This window comes from Gorilla gorilla, chromosome 5 (assembly GCF_029281585.2).
Source record: "Gorilla gorilla gorilla isolate KB3781 chromosome 5, NHGRI_mGorGor1-v2.1_pri, whole genome shotgun sequence".
NCBI lineage: Eukaryota > Metazoa > Chordata > Mammalia > Primates > Hominidae > Gorilla > Gorilla gorilla.
In genome coordinates, this window is record NC_073229.2 from 55,058,523 (window position 1) to 55,084,032 (window position 25,510).

The following is a 25,510-nucleotide window of genomic DNA, read 5'->3' on the forward strand; positions in this document are numbered from 1 at the left end:
TTCCAGATGAACTTTTTTTTAATTTTGTTTATTTTTTATCTTTTTCTCATAGTGATAAGAGCACTTAACATGAGGTCTACCCTCAACAAATTTTGAAGTGCACAATACAGTATCGTAAGCTGTGGGCACATGGTTGTACAGCAGATCTCTAGAACATATTCATCTTGCCTACAGTTGTCAAATTTGTACCCTCTGAACGTCAACCCTCTGTTTCCCCTTCCCCCTATCCCCTGGCAGTCACTACTCTGTCTGTTTCTATGTTTGTGACTATTTCAGATACCTCATATAAGTGGATTCATATAGCATGTGTCCTTTTGTAAGCCAACTTTTACTTTGCATAATGTCTTCCAGGTTCATCCGGTTGAACTTGAGAATCAACTTTTGTCAAATTTAGGAGTGGGGAACCTTTTATTAATACAATTTTTATTGGAGTTGCAATAAATTTATAACTTACAATTTTTGTGGGTTTTTTGGTAACAGCTTTATTGGGATGTACTTCATATGCCAGACAATTTACTCATTTAAAGGGTACAGTGAATAATTTTTAGTATATTGACAGAGTTGTATGTCACCACAATCAATTTTAAAACATTTTATCACCCCAAAAAGAACACTCGTACTCTTTAGCCATCACCCCTAAGGCTCCCATCCCGTGTATCCCTGGGCAACCACTAATCTTCTGTATCTAGGGATTTCCCTATCCTGGACATTTTATATAAATGGAACCACACAGTATGGAGTCTTTTGTGTCTGGCTTCTTTTACTTAGCGTAATGTCTTCAAGATTCATTCATGTTGTAGCACGTGTCAGTACTTCATTCTTTTCTATGGCCAAATATTCTATTATATGGCTGTACTACATCTTATTTACCTGTCAGTTGCTGGATATAAATTAAATTTCAAAGAAATACAGACTTCTCCCCACCCTCACACCTTTCTTGAACAGAGATAGATATAACATTGTGGCCATGAAGCATCATTTTTTTGTCTGGGCAATGATGCTTCTCTTCTCTACTTCTCTCATGTTGGCATATCTGGATGAGGCAGCTGCTGTCAAAGGTTTTTTGCTATGGCCCTCCTGGTGTGACTCTCCCTACTGTAGGAAGCCTCAAGTATCTTTCTCATGGAACAGGCCAGCAGTTGCCCTCATTATCCTGGGTAGGTCTCTCCAGGCATCCTTACCCCACTGCCCCATCTCACTGAATCATAGCATAGGGGATCTGCCCTAGTGGAGCCGTGGGGTCCACATGCCACTGGGACATTATTTGGCTTCTCTCATATCTCTTCCCCTACCTATTCTCTACCACCTGTATCACTTTTAAAAATTAGTACCTGAGCCTGCTTCATGCTTTATGTTATGTTTGTTGTAAAGTAGTTGGAAACAGTGAGTTCCAGTGATTCCCCTGTGAGTTGACAGAGAAGCTGTCTATAGCTCTAGCCTTGCCCCCAAGCAGCTTCTTTGTCTGCTGAAGCCAGCTGCTCCTGTAAAAGTGAGTCCTCTGCAGATAAGCCAGCTGTGTCTGGGTCTAGTGGTGACAGTGCTGCAGGTGGGGAGGTCACCCCTGGGGAGATAAAGTCTCTGGAATCTTATCTCTGAGACTGTGGTATAATTCTAAACTCTTTCCTCCAAGAGCTTTTAGGCTTAGGCAATGTTAGTCTAGCTCTGAACTACTAAGGTCCAATATAATTGACCATGCAGCCATCATCAAAATAAACTGCTTAACAGGAACAACAGAAGTGATCCATATAACGAAGTCATGGAGAAGAGCAGGGCTCATGATGTTTCCTATTTTCAAAAGAAGAGTGGTGTCTGATGATATTTTTAGGTACAAAACGCAACACCAATTATCAAGTAACCTTTTCTCTTTTCCTTTGCATAAAACAGCATAGTAGGATTTTCACCGTAGATTTTACCTGGAAGCATGACAGCAGTGGAACTCTCGGAGAGGAAGTCCTCCACAGACCTCTGACTTGTGTCCGGTTCCCTACATGGCATTTCCACCTGATTATGTCATAGATGATCACTTAGGATTAGCTAGGCTGCACATAACAGGGAACCCAAGTAACAGTTCCTTAAGTAAGATAGAAAAGCTTATTTCTCTCACATTAAAAGTCCAGAGGTGAGTGATCTGGGGCTTATCTGCTGCTCCAAAATATCAGAGATCCAGGTTCCTCTCTCTCATTCTGCAATCTTCAGCATGTGGTTTCTTTCTCACGATCCAAGAGCTGTTTGTGCTCCAGCCATGACATCAATATTCCAGCCAGTATGGAGAAGGAAAGGAAGCAAGGCATACTTCTTCTGTTTAAGAACATTTCTGAAAGCTGTGCATGACTCTGGGGCTTGATTCTCTTTCGTCTGAACTTAATCTTGTGGACACACCTAGCAGCAAGTGAGGCTGAGAAACAGTCTGTCTTAGGTGGCCAATACACTTAGGGGTCCTGTCACCAAGGAGGAAGAAGGAAACAGTTATTTTTAGGCAATCTTTGCTATTCCTAGGCTCCTCAGACTCGGTGTTTGGCTCTTCTCCTTCCCTTACCCAGGCACCCTTTTCTCTTAGTTGGCAGTATTTCCTGTCACTTAAGTCAGAAATGCTAAGAATTGTTCATGATTCTGTTTCCTTACTCTTCCATATCCAATCATTTACAAAGCTCTGGTGATTTTACGTCCTAAATGTTTCTTAATCTGCTTCTTCTTCATTCTCAGTATGCACGCCCTAGGTCAGGCCTGGATTGCTGAACGAGCCAAGCATGTTTTCTCACCCCCGGTTTTATCTCCTTCAAACCCATCTTGCACACCATTCAAACACAGACTCGCCCACAGAACTCCTCTGACAAAAATCCTTCCTTAGTGTTCCATCACCTATAGGTTAAATGTCCAGGTTTTCTAACTTGGCATGTAAAGGCCCTGTGACGTGCTCCCTGCTTTGCGCCTTAAACTCAGCAATCCAAAATGGACATTGTAAATGTAAAGCCTTGTCCTGCACCACCTCTTTATCTCCTGAGCTAATCTTTGTGCACCCTTTAAGACTCCTCTTCCTCCTAGAAGCCTTCCCTGGGGTCGCCCTGACCCCCTGCATCCAATAGTGCTATTTCTGTCACTCCGTAGATTTCTCCTGTGGCACTTTACCTCGCTAGTTGTTGTTTGTGTTTCCCTCCTACTCTCTGCCACCAGACTTTCTGATTCTTTGAGGCCAAAGAGTATTTTAAACATCTTCATATCCCCAGTACCTTCATTTTGGTGTCCAAAATAGGCATTCCACACATGTCCAGATGAATGAGAGAATGAAAATTCCATAACTGCAGAATACTCAGAAATTAGTACAGCTTCACTAGGCTTGGCCACTGGAGGGCAGTGAGTTACACTTTTCTGATACCGTGCTGAATTAGCCGAAAGTTCTCTCCCCTCTAAGGGGATGGAGGTGGAGCACCACCACTTAGTCAACAAGTCTTTGATGAGCACCCACATGTGCAGGGCACTGCTCTAGGCGCTGGGGTTATGACCGTAAACGAAGTAGACAAAAACCCTGCCTTCTACTTCTAGGTATTTATTCAAGGAAAATGAAGGCTTATAGCCCCAAAAGACATGCACAAACATATTCACAGCAACTTTATACAGACATAAAATGAAACAACCCTAATATCAGTTAATATGAGAACAGATATCCATACCACAGAGCAGTACTCAGCAATAAATGAGAACGTACTATTAGTAGTACAGCAGCATGGAAGAGTCTCAGAAACCATGAAACAGAATGAAAGAAGCCAGATACCAAAAAATATGTATATTGTATGATTCACATTATATGGAGTTAAAAATAGGTAAAGCTTATCTATGGTGATAGAAATGAGAGCAAAGTTTACCTATGGTGGGAGGCGGGCTGAGAATGAGCATAAGGAAACATTTCCAGGGTGATGGAAATATTCTCTATTTGGATGGGGGCATTTTTTTTTTAAACCATAGACATAAACATGTGTCAAGACTCATAGAACTGTGCACATATGTGCAGTTTACTATGCGTAATTCTACTTTTTTAAAAAAATCGCTTTCTTAGTTTAATTTCTGGTGGGCAGAAACAGACAATCAACTGAAAAAACAGATATTTGTAGGATTGAGATAAGTGCTATGGATAGAAACAAAGCAAGAAAGAGGGACAGGGATGTGCCACGCTGGCAAGTGTGGGAGCAGGAGGCAGGTTTTAAACTGGGTGGTGAGCCGCCTTCACACTGAGGAGATGACATTTGAGCAGAGCCCTGAAGGAGGTAAGGGAGGGAGCTGTGCAGTTAATTTTTGATAGTCAACACTCACATTTTCAAAGAAAAGGTAGTGTGGATCCTGTTGCCTTGTCTTGCTCCTGGGCTGTTGTGGATTGTGCTCGCCCCCCACGCTCAGTCCTGGGAGGCGGCATCCTCCATCTTACATCTGACTCTTTGCGTCAGCTTTGCCCAGTCTGTTCCTCCCTGTCTGGCTAGGCCAAAGATGAAACTGGATAAACTTTATTATTGTCTCAAGAGGCCATTCCTTTTCTGCTTTTTAAAATGTGAACTTCATATTAAATTGTACATTTAGAAAAGTGCATCTGTCATACATGCACAGTTCGATGAATTTCCCCAAAATAACCAGCACCCACAGCAAGACGTGGAACGTTTCTAGGACTTCAGAAGTCCCTTTGTGTTCCCTCCTAGTCCCTACCCCGTCCTCTCCTCCCCTGCCCCTGCAAGGGTAACTACTTTACTGATTTCTAACACCTAGATTAGTTTTGCCTATTTCCTTTTTTTTTTTGAGACGGAGTGGTGCTCTGTCCCCCAGGCTGGAGTGCAGTGGCGCAATCTTGGCTCACTGCAAGCTCCGCCTCCCGGGTTCACGCCATTCTCCTGCCTCAGCCTCCCGAGTAGCTGGGACTACAGGCGCCCGCCACCACGCCTGGCTATTTTTTTTTTTTTTGTATTTTTAGTAGAGACAAGGTTTCACTGTGTTAGCCAGAATGGTCTCGATCTCCTGACCTCGTGATCCACCTGTCTTGGCCTCCCAAAGTGCTAGGATTACAGGTGTCAGCCACCGCGCCTGGTCAGTTTTGCCTATTTCTAAGCTTTATCTAATTTGAATCATATAGTAAGAATTTTCCACTTTAATGTTGTTAGTTTGGAGGGAATTGGTGGGGAGTGGGCTTGATGCTGAGTTTTTAGCAGCCACCCTATTTGGGACTCAAGCTGCCTCCTGGCCCCATCTTCGTAGATGAAGCAGCCTCCCATGTGATAGGCAGCTGAGAAATATTGAGGCTCTTCCCAGCAGTGTGTGGAGATAGCCCAGCCAGGATGCTGAGCTGCTTTCAGTGACACTTGAAGACAGTGTGTGCGTTTGGTGAGGTGTCCAGTGCTGGATTTCCTGTCATTGCAGGAGGTGAGCTCTCCAAGGGCAAGTTGTGGCTTGTCATTTCTGAGACTATAAGACCTAGCCTAGTCCTCTACCCTGGCAATGAGCTGAGCAGGATGTGCACATTTGCTCTCTGTCCCTCATCTGACCCCAGGGATAAGTGAGAAATCGTAACAGAGGAGATGTTGAGGTAGCCAACATATTCAAGATATTTGAGCCTACATGAGTAGCCTCTGTGAACAGCTGACACTGGCACTGGGGACCCTGAGCCTCCCAGAGCCTGTTCACATCCACAGCATCTTAGTAACATGCTGCCCATCTCTGTGAGTGGTCTTTGGGCAGGTCCTAGAAGATTAAGTATGTGCTGGACCTTGCCTTTCCTTTGCCTCCTCTTCCTTTACTCCATAACCCAAATACTCAGAGTTTGGGCTCATATAATCTGGGATCCTATAGCCAATGTCAGGAGGCTGACTTAACCAGCAGCAACTAATGTTTGCTAAATAAAAGTAAAAGTAATACAGCAACCTAAGGAAAATAGTGAAAACTTGGTGGTATGTTGGTTTTTAAAATTAATTTTAACCAGGGCATCATGATCCATGTATAGCCATGCTATCCTATACTGAGCAGCCAGAGTTCATGTATTATTCGGAGTTAATAGTCACCACCCTGATTGACAGGCACAGTGTCAGAATGCTGTATGGTCAGCTAAGCAGCATCTTCAAAATAGCACATCTCCTCTGACAGTCAGAAACATGGGCCTTGCGAAACAGAACCACCTCCCAGTGGGTCTCTTCTCTGTGGGAATCTCGAAATAAGTCTTTCCTCCAACCATCTCATTGGAGTGGCCATCTCTCTCAGAGACCAGCTCCCCCTGTCTTTGTCAGGTGGTTTGGCTTTCCCAGGTTTAGCGAGGGGCCTCTCCACCCTCTCTACACTTACAGGTTTGCAGTGCTATTATTGTCTCAGCTGCTGCCATCAGGTACTTGCCTGAAAATGCCAGATGCATAACACCCAACAATACGTTTATATATAGCGCTTGAACTAGTTCAAAATTATTACATAGAAGTGATAAGATGAATTCTTGACGGTTTTCTTAAAACTGCTTTTTTCTGAATGAAATATTTGTTGCTGTTTTAAGAGGTTCTTTAGATATGGTCAAAAATATTTTTTTATTTTTCTCAGTCAGTTTACTTTTGTTATGAGAAATTTTTTTTTCTTTTTTTTCTTTCTTTTTTTTTTTTTGAGACAGAGTCTTCTCGCTCTGTCGCCCAGGCTGGAGTGCAGTGGCATAATCTCGGATCACTGCAACTTCTGCCTCCCGGATTCAAGCGATTCTCCTGCCTCAGCCTCCTGAGTAGCTGGGACTACAGGCACCTGCCACCATGCCCGGCTAATTTTTATATTTTTGGTAGAGACGGGGTTTCACCATATTGGCCAGGCTAGTCTCAAACTCCTGACCTTGTGATCCACCTGCCTGGAGCTCCCAAAGTGCTGGGATTACAGGCGTGAGCCGCAGCGCCTGGCCTGTTATCAGAAAATATTACGCAAGGTATTCTTATGAGTCCAGTTCAACAACAACAACAACAAGGACCCGAATCAGGTAAACCAGAGGCTTTGGAAAATAGAAAGGCCATCTGCGGCTGAGGCGTTGGAGCCTCTTGGTCCGGCCGGTCAGGTTGAATCATTCTGGCCCACCAGATCACATCTAGAAATTGTCATGAGATCACAGATGGTTCCTGGGAAATGCCTAGAGCAGTGAATAGACAAGCTACTCTTGTTGGTGTTGGTAAAACCAGTTCTTCCTAAAACTGTCAGGGAATTTTTGAGGCATATATTAAGCTGATTTTTTAGGACTGGGGCTCAGAGTTCTTGGAAAAATAAACAGTTGACTGGAGCCATCACTCAAGTACATTTCATCAGCTAATAAATGGGCATGTTCTTTGTAAGGCCCAGAGTGGCCAATTTGATTTTTATAAAGAGATTTTGAGCTTCCTCCTTTTGGATGCCTTGCCTTTTAAAATAGCCATAAAATATCCCTTAAAATCTTGTTTCCTCCCATCTGAGTCCTGCTGCTGTATGCTCTGTCATGACAACCAGAGACGCTGCCCTCACTCGAGACTACACTGCTGGCATGGTTTCCCATTTCAGCTTCAATTATGTGTTGAATTTCCTCAAGTGGACGCTTAATGATCCTTCTGAACAGATTGTTTATGCTGAATGAAGCCCTTCAGAGAGCATTTGCTCCTCCCTTTCTCCACTGCTTTTTGCTGGTGCACTCAGCTCACAGTTTTTGACTAAATGTTTGAATTTTATCCACCCAGCAGGCAGAAAAATAGAACTAAACCCTCCCTCCCACTCTCAAGTGCTGGGGAACTGTCTCACTAGCTGTGAAAACAAAGGGCTAATGGGCAAACAACAGCCCCCATTTCAGGGCCCCAAAATAGGGTTCAGCGCCTTGTCTGTTGTTCCGTTTGCTCCCTAGGTGGCTAACAGTTTGGAGTGGGTACAGTTACCGAGCATGGCACCTTACCAACTTATGACCTCATGTTGTTAGTCAGGTTTTCCTCCTTAAGACGAAAGACAGAAGTAGAGAACTTTTAAAATTGACTTATTTTTAAGGTATATTTTGGGATGGCAGGTATATCAGTTAGGATTAAGTTTGGCTGTGAATAATAGAGATCCAGAATTTCAGTGCTGGCTGGGCATGGAGGCTCACACCTGTAATCTCAGCACTTTGGGAGGCCAAGGTTGGAGTTCACTTAAGCCCAGGAGTTCAAGACCAGCCTAGGCAATATAGTAAGATCCTGTCTCTTAAAAAAAAAAAAAAAAAAAAAGACAGTGCCAGTGGCTTAAATAAGATAGAAGTGTATTTATTCCTTTGGTAACAATAATAATTATGCCAGCTAACTTTTATGTAATGCTTACTTTATGCCAGGCACTGTTGTTAGCACTTTTCATATATTAACTAACTTATTTAATCCATAAAATATCCTATGACACTAGTACTAATATTACTACTTTAACAGATGAGGAATTGAGACACAGAAAGTAAAGCCATTTGTGCAAAGTCACGTAGCTACTGAGTGACAGAGCCAGGACTTGAGCTCTGCAGCCTGGCTTCAGAGTCTGCTCTTAGCCACGTGCTTGCTATTCTGTCTGACAAAAAAGCCACAGGTCACTAGGGCTGGTGTGACAGCGATGCTCCTGGTGCCCTCAGGAACTGCGGCTCTTGCTCTCTTTTTACCCTGCCATGTGTGGTTTCCAATTCTGCTTGTATTTCCATTGCAATGTTCTGGAATCCTAAAATGCCCAAGTTGGAAAAGACCTTTCAATTTATTATGGAGCTCTGGATCTTCCTTTGGGAAATGTGTATGAGGAGTTGGGTGGTTTTAGTCTCCATCCTTCCCTGTGGGTTTCACTTTTTTCCAACGACCCTATTCTCATAAAGAGGGAGCTGCTGCCTAGGATGGATTAGAAGTCACGCTCATGAATAGGGAAAGGGCTCTCCTCCCTTGTGCATTGTTGTGAGGCTAGTCCTGGAGAAGAGTCTGCCTGAGCCTGTGACCCAGAGCAGTTCTCAAAGGAGACAGTTCCTTGGGGCATTGTTTATGGTCATGAGAGTTGGAGGCAACCTGGGTATATCCATCCCTGAGGAAATGGATAAAATGTGATAGAGGCACACCATGCAGCAATGAACTAGAGGTATGTACAGGAACACAGACCTTAGAAATGTAACATGAAACAAAAAGTCAAAGGAAGATCCTAAGCTGGGTTTTACAGCCCAATATCATTTAACTAAATTAATTAATTATATAATATTAAAATATAATATAAAACATAATATAAAATATTAGGTAAAATAATTTAAACTGTTAATATATATATATTATAAAATATAAAATTATATTTACATAATTTTATTTTATATAATGTATAATTATATTTAAATATATGTGAAATATAATTTTATATATAATTATATTTTAATATAGCTTTATATATGTAAGTATATCTATATAGATATACTTACATATATTTTAAAATATGTATGTATACTACCATATATAAGAAAACAAATATGTATATATACTTACATATATAAAAAAACAAAAAACCTACATAGTAAATGTTAGGATACAATAAAAGAATAAAAGGAATAATAGGAATAAAAGAAAAATAATAAAAATAATAGGAATAAAAGAAAAATGATATTTCTTGGAAGAATTTTTAAATATGATTTCTCAGCTGGGCACGGTAGCTCACGCCTGTAATCCTACCACTTTGAGAGGCCAAGGCAGGCAGATCACCTGAGGTCAGGAGTTTGAGACAAGCCTGGCCAACATGGTGAAACCCCGTCGCTACTGAAAATACAAAATTAGCCAGGCATAGTGGCTCATGCCTGTGATCCCAGCTTCTTGGGAGGCTGAGGCAGGAGAATTGCTTGAACCTGGAAGGTAGAGGCTGCAGTGAGCCGAGATCGTGCCATTGCACTCCAGCCTGGGAGATAAGAGCAAAACTCTGTCTCAAAATAAAAATAAAATGTGATTTCTCAAATTGATCTTTATATGCTATCTAGATTTTTAGTTTCTGCAAGCTTAGTGTTGTTTTACAAAGTCTTCTTTATTCTTTTTTGGTGATAAAAGGCAGATGTAGTCAATTGTGGCTCTTTTTTCCTAAAATACTGTGCATATAAAATGACTATAAAAATTATGCTTATTATAGAAATTTTGAAAAGTCCAATAAAGCTTTAAGAAAATAAAATCCTTCATTCGTACCACCTGGGGAATAAATACTGTAAACCTTGAGATGTTTTGTCTTTCCTCTGTGTTTATATAAACACATAAATATTGTATGCACAGTAAGAAAGTATGCCATAAATAATTTTTCCCCTCTTTTCTCCTTAATATTGTGGCATGCTTTTTTATGTCGTTACAAGTTCCTCATAAATTCCATCTAAGATAGCTATATTGTGCCTACTGTGTGCCAGGCACTATATTTAGCACTTTATATATATTAACTGCAGCTGGCCTTCAAGTTGGATTTTTTTTTAGGTCATTCCTAGAGTCAGGGCTTTTCTGATAAAGCACCCCACCCTTCTCAAGAGGGTTTTTTTTTTTCAGCCTTGATGTTCATTTAAAAAATGTCTCTTTAAACAGGTGAGAATCCGAGAGTTGTTACATGTTTTCTCAAGGAGGTTCAGATATAGGTCTTAGTAACAATGCTTAGAAATGAAAAGGCTGGGGTCAGGTGCAGTGGCTCACACCTGTAATCCTAGCACTTTGTGAGGCTGAGGTGTGAGGATCACTTGAGTCCAGGAGTTTGAGACCAGCCTGGGAAACATGGTAAAAACTCATCTCTACAAAAACGACAAAAAATTAGCTGGGCGTGGTTGTATGCAGCTGTAGTCCCAGCTACTTGGGAGGCTGAGGTGGGAGGATCATCTGAGCCTGGGAAGTCAAGGCTGCAGTGAGCCGAGATCATGCCACTGCACTCCAGCCTGGGTGTCAGAGTGAGACCCTGTCTCAAAAAAAAGAAAGGAAGAAAGAAAAAAAAGGCTAGATTCTGAATACATTTTGTCTAATGCCTGTGTCTCTGTAGCACAAGGGATTGCAGTGAACATCTGTTTCCAGAATGGGGGTTGTGGGTCTGAGGAGAAAAGCTGTCTGGTGGAGAACTCAAGGGCTTGATTGTTTCTGTGTCTGGCCTCTGACAGGCATACACAGGGGCCTTTCTTGTTGGGCAAACACAGCGCTTCTTACTACTTCACCTCTCTGTGACAGGAAGGGGGAGTTAAACACAGGCTAGGAAGGACACATCACATAGCCTTTTCCTTCTTCAGGTTTCTGGAAAGCTGCTTATGTTTTCCTCACTTGCATCTCAGACGAGACAGATTCTCACTCCTGTTACTCAGTGGGAGGTTTCCATGAGAAGCTAACAGATAGTCCTTTCCAAAGAGGTCTCGTGGCTAGATAAACTTGGGAAATGCTGGATAAACAAAGTTAAGCAGATTTACTTAATGCAGAATTTCTGTTAACTTCTCAAACCCTTTTGTGTGCTGTGATCTTTGCTAATCTCCAAGATGGGGATATCTAATGCAACATTTCTCGACCATATTTGTCTGTGGAACCCCCCCTTTTTTTTTTGAGTGTTCTGTAGGATTGATGTTTTGCAGAACTCATCTTGAGAAATACCATCTTGTTGGAATTAAGTCCTAGAAGCACTCACAGGCTTGACTCATCTTCCTTTACATGCATACCTTCTCTTTTGAGTGGCAAGACTGTGGGTCTGCCTTATCAGAACTTGGGAATTCCATCTTTAAAATAAACTGTGGGGGCTTTCTGATCCTAGCTGTTCTCCCTATATATGAGTATGAGTGTGCTAGACAGCTCACTGAGCTGAAATCAAAGAAATTTTCCAGGCCGTCTTCAGGGAGCTGAGTATAATTCATTGAACATGAGACCTGAAGTATCATTTTCTAAAACTGAATGAACAAATGCCAAGGAAGAGAAAGATATGTTGGACCTGATGGGACTAGCATGAGAAATGTCCAGTGTTGTAGTGAGATATTCAAGAACAAATATGTTCTTGAAGGGACATATTTGTCCACCTGACACAGAGAGTAGAGGGGCAGGCCCTCGTTTCTTAACATCAGGTTAGCCTGGTCCTCACTTGGCCTTAAAGACCCCATTGAAGACACTCGAATCTATCTTTCTCTCTCCATTTTTAGATAAGACCTCTGGACTTTCTTCACCTTTTGTTTTACAGAAGAGGATGTGGAGAACTTTGACGTGACCAACTTGTCTCAAGACATGCTGCGAAGCATTGAGGCTGACAGCTTTTGGTGCATGAGCAAGCTGCTGGATGGAATCCAGGTGAGCTGCTTCTGCCCTTGTGGGAACAAACGTCTAGGTCCAGGGGCTCCCAGCAGGCCTTTGGTTTCTTTCTTGCTCTTCTATATCAGGCAGGACCACCCACCCACCCACTATGGCTCCTCCTCCTTTTCATCCATCTCTATCCTTCTTCATTAGCTTTACAGCTTTCAAACAGCAATGGTGGGTCGGGCACGGTGGCTCACGCCTGTAATCCCAACACTTTGGGAGGCCAAGACTGGAGGATCGCTTGAGCTCAGGAGTTCAAAACCAGCCTAGGCAACATAGAGAGACCCCTTCTCTACAAAAAATTTTAAAATTAGCCGGGCGTGGTGGCATGTGCCTATAGTACCAGGTCCTCAGTGGGCTAAGGTGGGAGGATCGCTTGAGCCTAGGAGGTCAAAGCTGTAGTGAGCCATGATCACACCACTGCACTCCAGCCTGGGCGATAGAGTGAGACCCTATCTCAAAAAAAAAAAAAACAGTGATGGTGTAGTGTCCCTTGGAGTCTGCAGAAATCTCCATGTTGCCTTGACTTCATCTTTGGAGTAGACTGCTCCTTTCTGCTCTGTACCCTAAGCACATGGGTTTGCTTCCACACTGCAGGGCTCCATTGTTCTTTCCCCCCACACTGTTGTTCTGTAGATTTCTTTGTTTCCCAGAACACTGTCACTGGCCATTGGTACTAGCTTTGGAAAATGGCCTGAACTTTTAGACGTGTTTCAGTGAACATCAGGTGATAACACAAGTTAGAGTCCATGTTCATCCTGGGCTCTATGTCATTTGCAGGATAACTACACCTTTGCACAACCAGGAATCCAGAAGAAGGTGAAGGCACTGGAAGAGCTTGTCAGCCGGATTGATGGTAGGTTCAGAGGGAGAAGAGTTCTCTAGCAATAGCAGAGTTGATTCTGTTATGAGGCGGTTGTGCTTGTGGGTCCTCTCCTCAGCTGTCTTCCTAGCCATGACCCTTTCCAGCGCACTGAGTGCTGCTGGCAGCACCAGGATCCTTCCACATCTCAGCAGGAAGGCGAAGTGAGAACTGTGCTGTTATATCAAGTTCTTCTTTCCCCTTGGTTTCCTATCACCAGGCTCTATCGGTTCTCCTTCAGCAGCTCTCCTCAGTACGCCCGTTCCCCACTTCCCCAGCCACAGCTCTGGTCCGGCTTCCTCCTCAGAGGGCTTGCCTTCTCCATACTCTTCTCTTCCAAACTATCTGTCACACAAGTGCATCTTTCTGCAGCTCTGTTCTGGCCATGTCCCTCTTCTGCTCTGAAGCCTCCCATAGCTCTCCATTGCCTTCAGCATCCAGCCTGTCGTCCGGCCTTGTCCTTCACGTTATGATGTAACTCAGAACCCCTGGGCTTGATATGGGGTCCTCAGGCCTGGCTGATACCCCAGCAGGACTTTATACAGCTTCCCAGGACTTGTGTGGGGTGGGGAAATTGAGATGTGGCTCTTCCTAAGGCACATGTCTTTGAGGAACAGCCTTACAGGAATTCCTCAGCTTTGGCCTAGAGTCATAGAATGTTAGAACGAAAGGACAACTCAGGAAGCTCTGCTGTTGACTGATGTTTAACTGAGGCATGGGGAGAGAAGTCGGTGGGATCTCTAACACTAGTGAAGTTGTAGTAGCTCCCATAGGACTCTGCCTGTCCTGACACCAGCTAACAAATGTTATTCCCAGGCTTTCCTACTCATTGGATTTTCTGCTTCACCCAAGCAAAGCCTTTCTCCCCTACCTGCTGCCCACCCCCACCCCCAACATTGTATATCTTTCTCTCTTCTTTCCCAGGTTCTCTTTTCATGAAAACCTTCATTGAGTTGTTCCACTCACTCTGTTTTATGACTTAGCATTTCAATCTTCTGAACCCATTTGTTTATTCACAGTTACTTCCCGTATGTCACATGTGGAATTTTTTTTCCGCTGTGCCTTATCACCCTGGCCCAGCTGTTAGCCCTCATGTTTGGGCCCCTTGTGCAGGTCTCTTCACATCCCTCAACCGGAGCCTAGCACAGGGTGTATGCTGCCCTCTTCTGGGGGATAAGCTGGCTGCCAGAGGCTGGTCATCAATCAGGTTCCAACAGGCAGATGCTGTGGTTTCTGCCACTGTCTGCCCTATCCTTATTTTTTCCGCCCTTACAAATACGTGATACATAAAGGCATAATACTTTGGAATAGTGGATTTTTAAGTATATATATCTTGGATGTTTCTTTGCATTGTAGAAGTAATACTTCCTCATTAAAAAAATTTAAACAGGCTGGGGACGGTGACTCACACCTGTAATCCCAGCCGAGGCAGGAGGATCACTTGAGCCCAGGAGTTCAAGACCAGCCTGGGCAACATGGTGAGACCCCATCTCTACAAAAAATTTAAGAAGTAGCTGGGCATGGTGGCACACGACTGTAGTCCCAGCTACTCAGGAGGTTGAGATGGAAGGATCACTCAAGCCCAGGAGGTCGAGGCTACAGTGAGCCAAGATCGCACCACTGTATTCCAGCCAGGGTGATAAGGTAGGAATCCTTCCTCTCCTTAAATTCTTCTCCCCAGAAATAAGTTGTTTTTTGAGATGGAGTCTTGCTCTGTCGCCCAGGCTAGAGTGCACTGGTGTGATCTTGGCTCACTACAGCCTTGACCTCCTGGCTCAAAGGATCTTCTCACCTCAGCCTCCCGAGTTGCTGGAATTATAGGTGCGCACCATGATGCCTGGCCAGTTTTTGTATTTTTAGTAAAGACAGGCTTTTGTCATGTTGCCCAGCCTGGTCTTGAGCTCCTGGGCTCAACAGTCCGCCCACCTCGGCCTCCGTAAGTGCTGGGATTACAGGTGTGAGCCACAGCACCTGGCCATAACCATTGTTAATAGTTCTTCTTTCAAGAATTGTTTGAAATATTTACCACATTCCAGGTGCCATTGTAAGCACTTTACTTGTGTTTTCTCATTTATCTTCCCTGAAACCCTCTGAGGTGTGAATGATTATTCCCATTTTATAGGGTAGGAAACTGAGGACAGTAATTTAGAAAACAATCCCACTAAGCATTATTTGGAGAGCTGTCTTGTGGAACAGCAATCAGGTTTGTTTGGGCTTGCCTGAGAATATCACACGAACACCAAAGGGTGGGAGTGAGGAGGCAGCTGGTTTTGTTGAATATGGTGAAGCGCTTTCTGGTGAATCACTTCATACATCAGTGGAAGAGGCTTCCCTTGAGTGGAGTTTGTGAGCCCCTTTCACTGGCAGTGTTCACATCCCTGCTGGCTAGCCATCTGGCGGGGATGCTGAAGAGGAGTTCCTCGCCAGTAGGAGGGTGGCCAAGGTGACCTCCATGGTTCTTTTCGGTTCTGGCTTCTTCTCTGACGAATACTAAGGTTGGGCAACCAAGTGAACCTCATTATCCTCTGCTTTGTGGCCAGAGCGGCCCCGCAAAGGAAGCCGGGCTCCTAGAACATCACTGGGGGATGTTAAAATAGTTCTGTCTGCTGGGCTGAGTTAACCATGCAGTGTTGCTGTGAGATGATGGAATCAAACATAAAGGACAATCAGATGCCTGTCTGCCCCCTCTGTGTCTGCTTACCCATGGGAGGGGGCAGTAAGAAGTGGGAGCTGCTATTTTGGCTCCTGTGGCCCTTTCAGGGTCCAGTCCCCTAGGTTGATCCCCAATGATGCTTCCTGTTTCAGAGCAGGTACATAATCACTTCAGGAGGTACGAGGTAGAATACCTGCAGTTTGCCTTCCGCTGGATGAACAACCTGCTTATGCGGGAGCTTCCTCTTCGCTGCACCATCCGCCTGTGGGACACATATCAGGTAGGAGGGATTCCCCAGCCTCTCTGTGCCAGGCTGTCCCTGAGGTGTCCAGCTCCCTGCCATGTTGTGGAGTGTAGCTGCTTAGAAGCTTCCCCTTCTCCCCTTTTCTACTTCCATGTCTGCTTTAGCCTCAGGGCAGGGCCTTTGCTAAGTCTCTTCAGAACTCCATCTCCCCAACCATGAAAGAGTTTCCCACCTCCCAGAAGGAATGGAACTGAGAGGACCAGAGCTGAATCCTTGTCAGGGCTGGGAGACCTAACTCTATTTTTCTGCTTCCCAGTCTGAACCAGAAGGGTTCTCCCACTTTCATCTCTACGTGTGTGCAGCCTTCTTGATCAAGTGGAGGAAAGAGATCTTGGATGAGGAGGATTTTCAGGTGAGTAGCCAAGAGCTTAGTGTGGGCAGGGAATGAACATTAGAATGGGAGTTAGCCCCTCAGTGGGCAGCGCAGACAGAAGGTGCCATAGCAGGTACCTGGCTGGGAGTAGGAAGGGAGAAGGGGTGCTCTGAAGGGGTCATCCCTCTTAGTTGGCAGGAAGTCACTGGAGCCCAGGGGTTCTTCAGTGTGAGAAGGGTGTTTGTGCCAGAATGGCTGCAGAGTGACTGGGCAGGCCTAAGAGATCTTTTAGTCATTCATTGACAGGCATTTATTGAATGCTTGCTACATGCCAGCACTGTCAAAGACAAAGGCTATATTAAGAAGTGAAACAGAGAGGTCTCTGTTCTCATAAAGCTTACATACTCTGATAGTTGTGGGGAGACATACAGTAAATAACATCATAGTAAATAGTAAATTGAAAAGAATGTAAAGGTGCTAAGAAATAATATTTTTTTAAAAAGTAGAGCAGGGTAAAGGTTCTATTAGGTGGTAGAGAAGGGACAGGTTGCAATTTCGAATAAAGTAGTCTTGATAGGTTCACTGAGAAGGTAACATCTGAGCAAAGACCTGGGGAAGGTGAAGGAGCAAGCCACGTGGACATCAGCAGGAAGAGTGTCTAGGCAGAGGAAACAGCCAGTGCAGGGGCCTCAGGCAGCAGCATGCCTGAGCTGTGGAAGGAATCATGATGGTCACTGGTGTGGCCTGGAGCAGAGTGATCCAAGGGAAGAATAGGAAGAGGTGAGGTCAGAGGAGTCACAGGGACCCAGATCACAGAGGACTTTGTAGCCACTGTAAGAACTTTGGCTTTTACTCTGAGTGGAAGAGGAACTCTAAGAGCCATGAGCAGAGGAGAGTGGCACAATCTGACTTAGTTTCAGTAGGGCCACCCTGGCTTCTATGTAGACTGTAGGTGTGGGCAAGAGTGGAAGCAGAGACCACCCAGGATGCTACTGTAGTCCTCCAGATGAGACATGAAGGTGGTAGGACCTGGATGGTGACAGTGGAGGTGTGAGAAGTGGCGAGATTTTGGATCTGTTTAGTAAGTAGAGCCAACAAGATTTCCTGATGAGTTGGGTGTAGAGTACAACAGAAAGGGGTGAATCTGGATGGCTTTACAGTTTATGGAGAAGGCTACAGTGGGGACAGCAAGAGTCCAGCTTCAGGCATATTGGATTTGAAGTACCATTAGACGTCTAAATAGAGATGCAGACTAGGCAAATATATCTTGAGTTTGGAGTTTGAAAGAGAGATCTGGACTGGACCTATAAATTTAGGAGCCTTTGCCTAGATGCTACTTAAAGCCGACATACTGGATGAGATCCCTAAGGAAGTAAGGATGCACAGAGAAGGGGACCAGGGCCCAGCCTTGACACACTCTTATATGACTACATGAAGAGGTCAGGGAGCAGAGGTGGCTGAGAGGGGATGACCAGCAAGAGTACAGCCTCCTGGAACCCCTGGGTGGGGGTGCTTCAGAGTCCCTATGTAGAAAACTCAAGAAGGGCCTATGTTAGGTGGTGGGTGGGCTAGGAGCTGTTCCAGGGTCAGGGAAATAAGGATTGAGGAGATTGTCAGGCTCTCCAGAGAGAATCATTAGGGTTGGGGGTGGCGAGTGTATTGCTTTTATGCTTTGCACATTTCTGAACTGAGAGTTTTTTTGGTTTGTTTGTTTTTAATAGGTATATACCTCTTTTAAAAGCAGGGGGAAAAGCCAGAGAAAGTTGAATGCTTTTCTAAGTTCTAACTAATAACATAGATGTTCTGAAGAGTGGCAGCGTCTGCATGTGATCCCTGAGCATTACCACTCTGTGATTGGTGTTAGGGGGCAAAAGAACAGAAGACTATTTAGTAGATAGATGGAAAGACAGGACCCAGCTTGCCCAAGTAAGGGCTTTGGAAGAAAAAGGAGAGCAGATGCATTGACTTCTGTGAGTAGATGCTAGCCATGGTGCCGAGGCTTCAGGCCACTGATTAAGAACCATGGCTTCTGCCAGTGAGCAGCATGTGTGGCATTCCAGGATAAATGAGGACAAGGGGCTGGAATGGCTGTATGCTGGGATGAGCTATCCATTTGGATAATGTGTTTGAGGTGGAGCCGGATAGTAAGAGCATGAAGTTTAATTTAGTTATCATGAGCCAGGCTCAGAGCTTTGCCATATGTGATAAAAGTGCTTCCCAGATCAGCTCAGGGAGGTGCAGATGATTCCTGGAATGGCTTTTAGCAGTTCACAATATCAGCAGAACAGAGGACAATACTCTGTGACTTTACAGCTATGTTAATCCTAGAGATATTCTTTACTGGGTAGCATTTTCAATTATCTGGTAGGTCTGAGGTCTTTTGGCAATACCCAACAGAACAGCATTGGAGGCTATTGTCTGCTGCTGTATTAACACCTCGATTAATCCTGTTTGTGGAGGAGTCTCACATCTTTCTTTTAGACAAAATAGAATGGGCGATTAAACTGGATAAGGTGAAAAGTTCCTCCCACCTCCATAGTTCTAAAATTCTATGAATGATAAAAGAAGAAAATGTGCCTGGGTGTTAGGCTAGACAGGCAGTGTCCTTTAGGAGACAGAATCATGGCAGAGGTGTGAAGAACAAGGGCACAAAGCATTGTGTAAGGTTGTGAACTGTTGGGTGTGACTTTTGCAGAGAAAGTAGACACATGTATCCTAACTGCTGAAGGGCTGCTTGTAGTGAAATCACTGTGAAGGAAGCTCTGTAGATGAATACAGGTATTGTAAAAAACCAAACATGTCCAGCCTAGGAGAGAAGTTTTAGGGCTAAAAGCCACGTTAAGTGACTCAGAGAAAAACCAGCTGAAGTGGTTACAGAAATAAAAGTGGTAGTTGCAGCAGTTTTAGCAGACCAGCAAACTGGTTACACTTGAAGAACAGGGAAAAAGAGCCAGATATAAGGGGAGCCAGTAAGGGTTTCAGAGAGGAAGCAGATATCTTCCTGTCGAGGTTAGGGACTGTGCAGAGCAGTACAGTGGTTAAACCATGGTCTTTGGAGCCAGACTGCCTGGGGTCGGATCCCAGCTCTCACACTTTCCTAAACATGCAGCTGTAAGTAACTTGTTTCTCTGTGCCTCCGTTTTCTTATCTATAAATGGGGCAATAGTACCTACCTCCTTGGGCTATGATGAGATTAAAGAAACAAATACATGTGAGACAGTTAGAATAGTGTACTTGATATATAGACCTCGAAACAGTGAGCTTATTATCATTAATATTAATACTTCCTTTAGTGTATTCACAAGTCCTGGAAGCAATGAGGCGAGGTTTAAAAACCCACTTTTCTAATTAAGTGGTTTTTAACATAGTGAGTAAACCATACAAGGTTCGTACTGAGGGAAACTGGTTTGGAGAGGAGGCATCAGAGTACACAGGGGCAAAGGGCTGGGTCCCAGCTGCGACAAAAGCCCCCAGCAGGAAGGGTGCGTGCTTCTCCCTGGCCAAGCAGTTGTCTAGGGCCGCTGCCTGGCAGAGAGGACCAAAAACTGACAAAGGAGATCACACTGAGAGGTTTCCTTCCTGAGACCGCTGGGCAAAGGAGCCTGAGGCACATTTACACGTAGTACTCTGGGAGCAGAATGACTGGATCCTCCGGGGCCCATGGCGGCTTGAAATGCGAGCTGCCAGCAGAGCTGGGCCAAAGCCTCTTTTGTGGTAGGTGGGGACTCTTGACAATTCCTGCCCTCAGCCTGGGCTAGTGTAATAGAATCATAATAATAATGTTAGGTTGAATCATATGCAGTTGTTTTCGTAGATTAAAATGGTTGAATATTGGCAATTTCGTGAGGCTCAATCCAATAGCAGCTAATTCTTAGCACTTTGAATATACAGGCACTATTCTAAATGTTTTCCTGTGTTAATTCATTTCATCCTTGCAACAATCCTACAAGGTAGGCTATAATACCCCATTTTACAAATGGGGAAACTGTCATAGCAAGATTTTTTTTTTTTAAGTAACCAGGCCAAGGTCACCTGAGTGAGTGATAGAGGCCTGGAATCAACTCTCTGAACCACTGTGCTTTGCTGCCTGTCAGTCCCAGGCCTGCCAGGTGCTTCCTGGAGCTCTTGAGCTAAACTTACATGGTGGCTGTTCCCAGGCAAGGATCTGCTTAGGTTTCCACCTCCCTCAAGATTTCTTCTTCCCCATCTCTCCCCCTACATTGGAGGTTGCTAGCAGGCTTTCTTCTCACAAAGAAACATTTAGCAACAACAACAAAAACTTGTTGTTTCAAAACTGAAAAAGAATTTCTCCCAGGGTCTTCCTTGTGACCTCCTCCTATTCTGGCTTCTGGGTTTTTCTCCTTCCACTGCCAGAAAGATCTGTGATCTCCTGCTGCCCTTTCATGCTCTCCCTCCAAGTGGCCTGAAATCACCTAACACACATCCCTGGGGAAAGCAGAGGCTTTAATGCTCCAGGGTGGACTGCAGCAGGGAGCCCCCAGGGCTGGTGCAGGTTATGGGTGAAGAGCAGCTCTGGGCCTGTCTGTGGAGTCCTAGAGCCTGCCTGGGCCCTTGTGAAGCTCTCAGGCTTCTGTTAGATCAGTGGCTGGGGAGGCCGTGTTGACTGGGGAGGAGCATGAGTCTCTGAGACACAAGAAGTGTTCTCTGTTTTCATCTGGGTGGTGGTTAATTGGGTGTGTACTTATGTAAAAAGTCATCAACCTGCATGCTTAAGATTTATGTCATGAGTCCACCCTCAAAAGGTTGGGAGGAAAGTAAATGGTGGAGACAATGTAAGAGCGCTCGAACCTACCTACCAAATAGACAAATAGATGTTTTCTACCCATTTTGATGTGGGTCATTTTTACATAATCACAATTCATTACCACCATGTACAGTTGTGTACTACTAAGGAAGTGAATGGAGCTTCTGTTACCCAGCAGTAAGCCTGAAGAGGACTGTATGTGCCCAGAGGACAGGGCCATCTGGGCCAGCAATAGGAGGCCTGTCAGGGCCTCCTGTTGCCACTCTGGTCCTAGAAAAAGGAATTAAGAGGCTAGGCACGGTGGCTTATGCCTGTAATCCCAGCACTTTGGGAGGCCACGGCAGGCAGATCACCTGAGGTCAGGAGTTCAAGACCAGCCTGGCCAACGTGGTGAAACTCCGTCAGCCAGGTGTGATGGCACACACCTGTAATCCCAGCTACTTGGGAAGCTGAGGCAGGAGAATCGCTTGAACCTGGGAGGCGGAGATTGCAGTGAGCCGAGATCGTGCCAGTGCACTCCAGCCAGGGCAGCAAAGTGAGACTCTGTCTCAAAAAAAGAAAAAGAAAAAGGAAGTAAGCAAAGGGAACTTTTGAGGGAACAAGGCTGGAGCCTGTGAGTGCTGAGAGACCTACTATCCCCATAGGTGTTTGTAATAAAAACATGTTTTTATTCCCAACACCCATTGGCAGAATATGCCATCAAGGCAGGTTGCAGATGTCAGACTTGGGGAAGACTTCCCAAAGCAGATTAATGTCAGACCTCGGGATAGGAACTGGTTGAGTGAGTTCTGTGATGAGGAAAGGCATGACAAGCCCCCTGTGGTCAGTGCAGCACCACATAATTATAACCCAAAACCAAGGGGTTACAACGGGGAGCAGGGGAACACCTCCAGAAGTCAAAAATTCACTGCATGTATAGACGAGCATGAGCTGTGCCCAATTGTGGGCACTTAGATGAGCAGCAGGCAGAAACTCTGTACAGAATAAAGCAACCCATAGGAGGCCTGAAAACTGACTCTAGGATAATATTTCTATGAAGAGCATGTGCCTGAGTCAGAGGGGACAGGCGCCTGAGCAAATACCTGGTCACTCTATTCTAAAAAGTCATCTCGGGAAAGCAGCAGCAGCAGCAGCAGCAGCGAAGCCCAGAACATGGGAGCCCAGGAAGATGTCAGCAGGCGCCAGCAAGGCCTCAGAGGGCTCAGGATGGAATTTGAGAAGCACCATGCAGGGCACTCTGAGGACTAATAATCAAAGTTTCTTTAAATGCATAAAAAGACGCCAGTCGCAGTGGCTCATGCCTGTAATCCCAGCGGCTCATGCTTGTAATCCCAGCGCTTTGGGAGACTGAGGCGGGAGGATGGCTTGAGCCCAGGAGTTCGAGAGCACCCTGGGCAACATAGGGAGACCCTGTCTCTAAAAAAAATATTTAAAAATTAGCCAGGCATGGTGGCACACACCTGTAGTCCCAGCTACTTAGGAAGGTTGGGTGGGAGGATCATCTGAGTCAGGGAGGGCGAGGCTGCAATGAGCCATCAGTGGACAACAGAGTGAGTCTCAAATGAGTGAGTGAGTGAGTGAAATGACAAGAGGGTCAGCTGGAAGAAAATGTTGGAGAGATTCCCACTCTGAAGGTTTCTTTTGTAGGAGACAGGTCAGGGTTATTAAATAGTGCTAAGCCCATGGGATGTTCCAGACCTCAATAATAAAGTAAATGTAAATAAATCCCTTGAACCAGATGGCATCCACCCACCACTTCTGCAAGAACGCAGGGGTGCGATTGTGGAACATTGCCAAATGGAGGCCCTGTCTTTACAGACATTTGGTGAATTGCCAGTTTGAATCCTTCACACAAGGGTTCAGAGGGAACCCTGGGAAGTGAAGATCTTTCCGCCCAAAACAAGCTGGTGTGAGAAAGGGCACGGTTCCTAGACATGTGAACAAAAACAAGCCATTGAGGGGAACTCTGCACAGCTTTCTTTGAGAGGAAACTTTGCCAAATTCCTAGATTCAGGAAGAGCCAATGAATAAAAGTTTGACTCTCAACAAGCTTATATCATAGGGACATGTTTTTGAAAAGTTGTACTGGGACCAGAGGAAATGTTTTACTACCTCACTGATTCTCAGAATAGAAGAGGTTTGTTTTAAAGTATTTATTTGACTAGAAAGGCATTTTTACATGCTTGAATACACTATACGTTTGCAAAGAATGTTCCAGTACTGCAAAGTGATTCTAGATACAGTATCTTATTTAATAGCACATATTTAATGTTCTTTTGTTGCTCATCATTATACATCCTGTCTTTGGTTGTGCCAGCCCTTATTGCAGAGTAAAATTAGTCAACTCTTAGTCACCAGCTGGGTCACACTGGTGGCTGGGAAAGACCAAGAAGAGGCAGAGGAAGAGGTGGCACCGATGATAAAAATCCATTCAAGAATTTAGCTGTGACACATCTGCAGCAGGTTCAAATCTCTCAGCTGTAAGACAAACTGGATACTTTATAAGGACTGTGGCCTATTATGCACCAAAATGCCTTACTGAAATTGTCTGGATGAGCTGCCTGCTGGGTCCAGTGATACATTAGTAGACGAAGAAGTTGAAATAGAAGGCTAACATATGCTTTGGATCGCTTGGCAGTGTGGCACCAATATGGCATCAAGCCTTACTATGAGTCCAAGGACTTAATGACTAAATAAAAGTAAAAATAAAAAAAAAAGTGAATGCTTCTAGATTTCCTTCAAACAGCCTCTTTTATGGCTTCTCTTCTTTTTGTTCCTTCTACTTTATGCCTTACTTCTCTTCTCACACCAGGGCAGGCAGTATATAGTCTAGTGATTATGAGCACATGCCCAGATTGGGCTCAAATCCCTGGCTAGCACTACCCTGTGACCCTAGGCAAGTTCCTTAACCTCTGTGCCTCAATTTCCTCATCTGTAAAATGGAGGTTAATATGTATCTCATAGAGTAGATGTAGGATTAAACAAACTAGTACAAAGTACATGTGAAACATCTAGAGCCCCATCTGTTATGTAATAAGTGCTCAATAAATAATAAATGCCATTATACTGATTATCTTTGGTGTTCTTCCTCTTCCTCCTCAATTATTCTCCCACCTTTATTGGACAGTCTGCAGTGGAATTTTCCTATACCTTTCCCTTTTCAAAGTCTCTGCTTATTACCCACTATCTTTACCTTTGGCCTCTTATCTAATTGTTTTTTTTCCACCCATCACATGTGGCTCAAAGTCCTTCTCTGCCATATTGCCTTTTCCTGTGTGAATTTTCAGCAGGTACCTGTGCCTGGCCCTTTTCTGCTATTTCAGCCATTTCCAACTGTTTTCTACAAAGGGTGTTTGCTCCCATTCTATTAATTGGGAATCTCTTTCTGATACTTGCCCTACAAGCTTTCTCCTCCTCCTGACTATAGTATCTCATCTGACTGCATGTGATACTTAAGTGCTCCCATGAACTGGCTTTGTAACAAATCTTCAGTTGTTCCCTGCCCCGGTTGTGTCTCTTCTCTGCCCCTAGATAAAAGCTCCTGATTTGTGATTAGCACCTTCATCCCCCAGCCATAATTATCGTTTCTACTTTTTTTTTTTTTTTTTTTTTTTTTGAGACGGAGTCTCACTGTGTCGCCCAGGCTGGAGTGCAGTGGCACAATCTTGGCTCACTGCCACCTCTGCCTCCCGGGTTCAAGCAATTCTTCTGCCTCAGCCTCCCATGTAGCTGGGACTACAGGGGCACGCCATGACGCCCAGCTAATTTTTTGTATTTTAGTAGAGATGGGGTTTCACCATGTTAGCCAGGCTGGTCGCGAACTCCTAAGCTCAGGCAATCCACCCACCTCGGCCTCCCAAAGTGAGTTTCTACTTTTTAATCCACTGGGCAGGGTTTCCCATTGTTGCAGCATGAGGACAGCAGGTGGTAGACTAGGGTCAGGGCTAGAGGTGGGGATGTTGCAGTTTTAGGCGTAGCCACCAGGTGACAGAGTGGTTCCTTACGGCTAAGCGTCAGTTCCCTTGGGGGAAGTGGGGACATTCACTTGTCCAGGGGTGGAATTATTTGGAAGCTTTTGAGAGGTTTCTGTTAAGACTGGAAGAATTGGAAATTATAGGTAGATCTCATCTCAACAAAGAGTATTCTCGGCTGGGCGCGGTGGCTCACACCTGTAATCCCAGCACTTTGGGAGGCTGAGGCGGGCAGATTACGAGGTCAAGAGATCAAGACCATCCTGGCCAACATGGTGAAACCCGGTCTCCACTAAAAATGCAAAAATTAGCCGGGTGCGGTGGCGCGCACCTGTAATCTCAGCTACTCAGGAGGCTGAGGCAGGAGAATCGCTTGAACCTGGGAGTTGGAGGT

The 25,510-nt window shown here is 44.7% G+C and overlaps 1 protein-coding gene across 3 annotated transcripts in view; it reads left to right on the forward strand.

The window, feature by feature from the left end:
* The window catches only part of TBC1D22B (TBC1 domain family member 22B), a 74,617-nt gene that overhangs the window by 42,801 nt on the left and 6,306 nt on the right, over positions 1 to 25,510 (forward strand). For 2 of the 3 annotated variants that reach the window (XM_004043941.4, XM_063707573.1), the window contains exons 9-12: positions 12,136 to 12,242; positions 13,029 to 13,104; positions 15,916 to 16,043; positions 16,324 to 16,419. In XM_004043941.4, the coding sequence (XP_004043989.2) occupies positions 12,136 to 12,242; positions 13,029 to 13,104; positions 15,916 to 16,043; positions 16,324 to 16,419 (407 nt within the window). Of the gene's footprint in view, positions 1 to 12,135; positions 12,243 to 13,028; positions 13,105 to 15,915; positions 16,044 to 16,323; positions 16,420 to 23,462; positions 24,481 to 25,510 lie in introns of those variants that run through there. The other variant, XM_019030016.3, reaches the window with a different exon arrangement.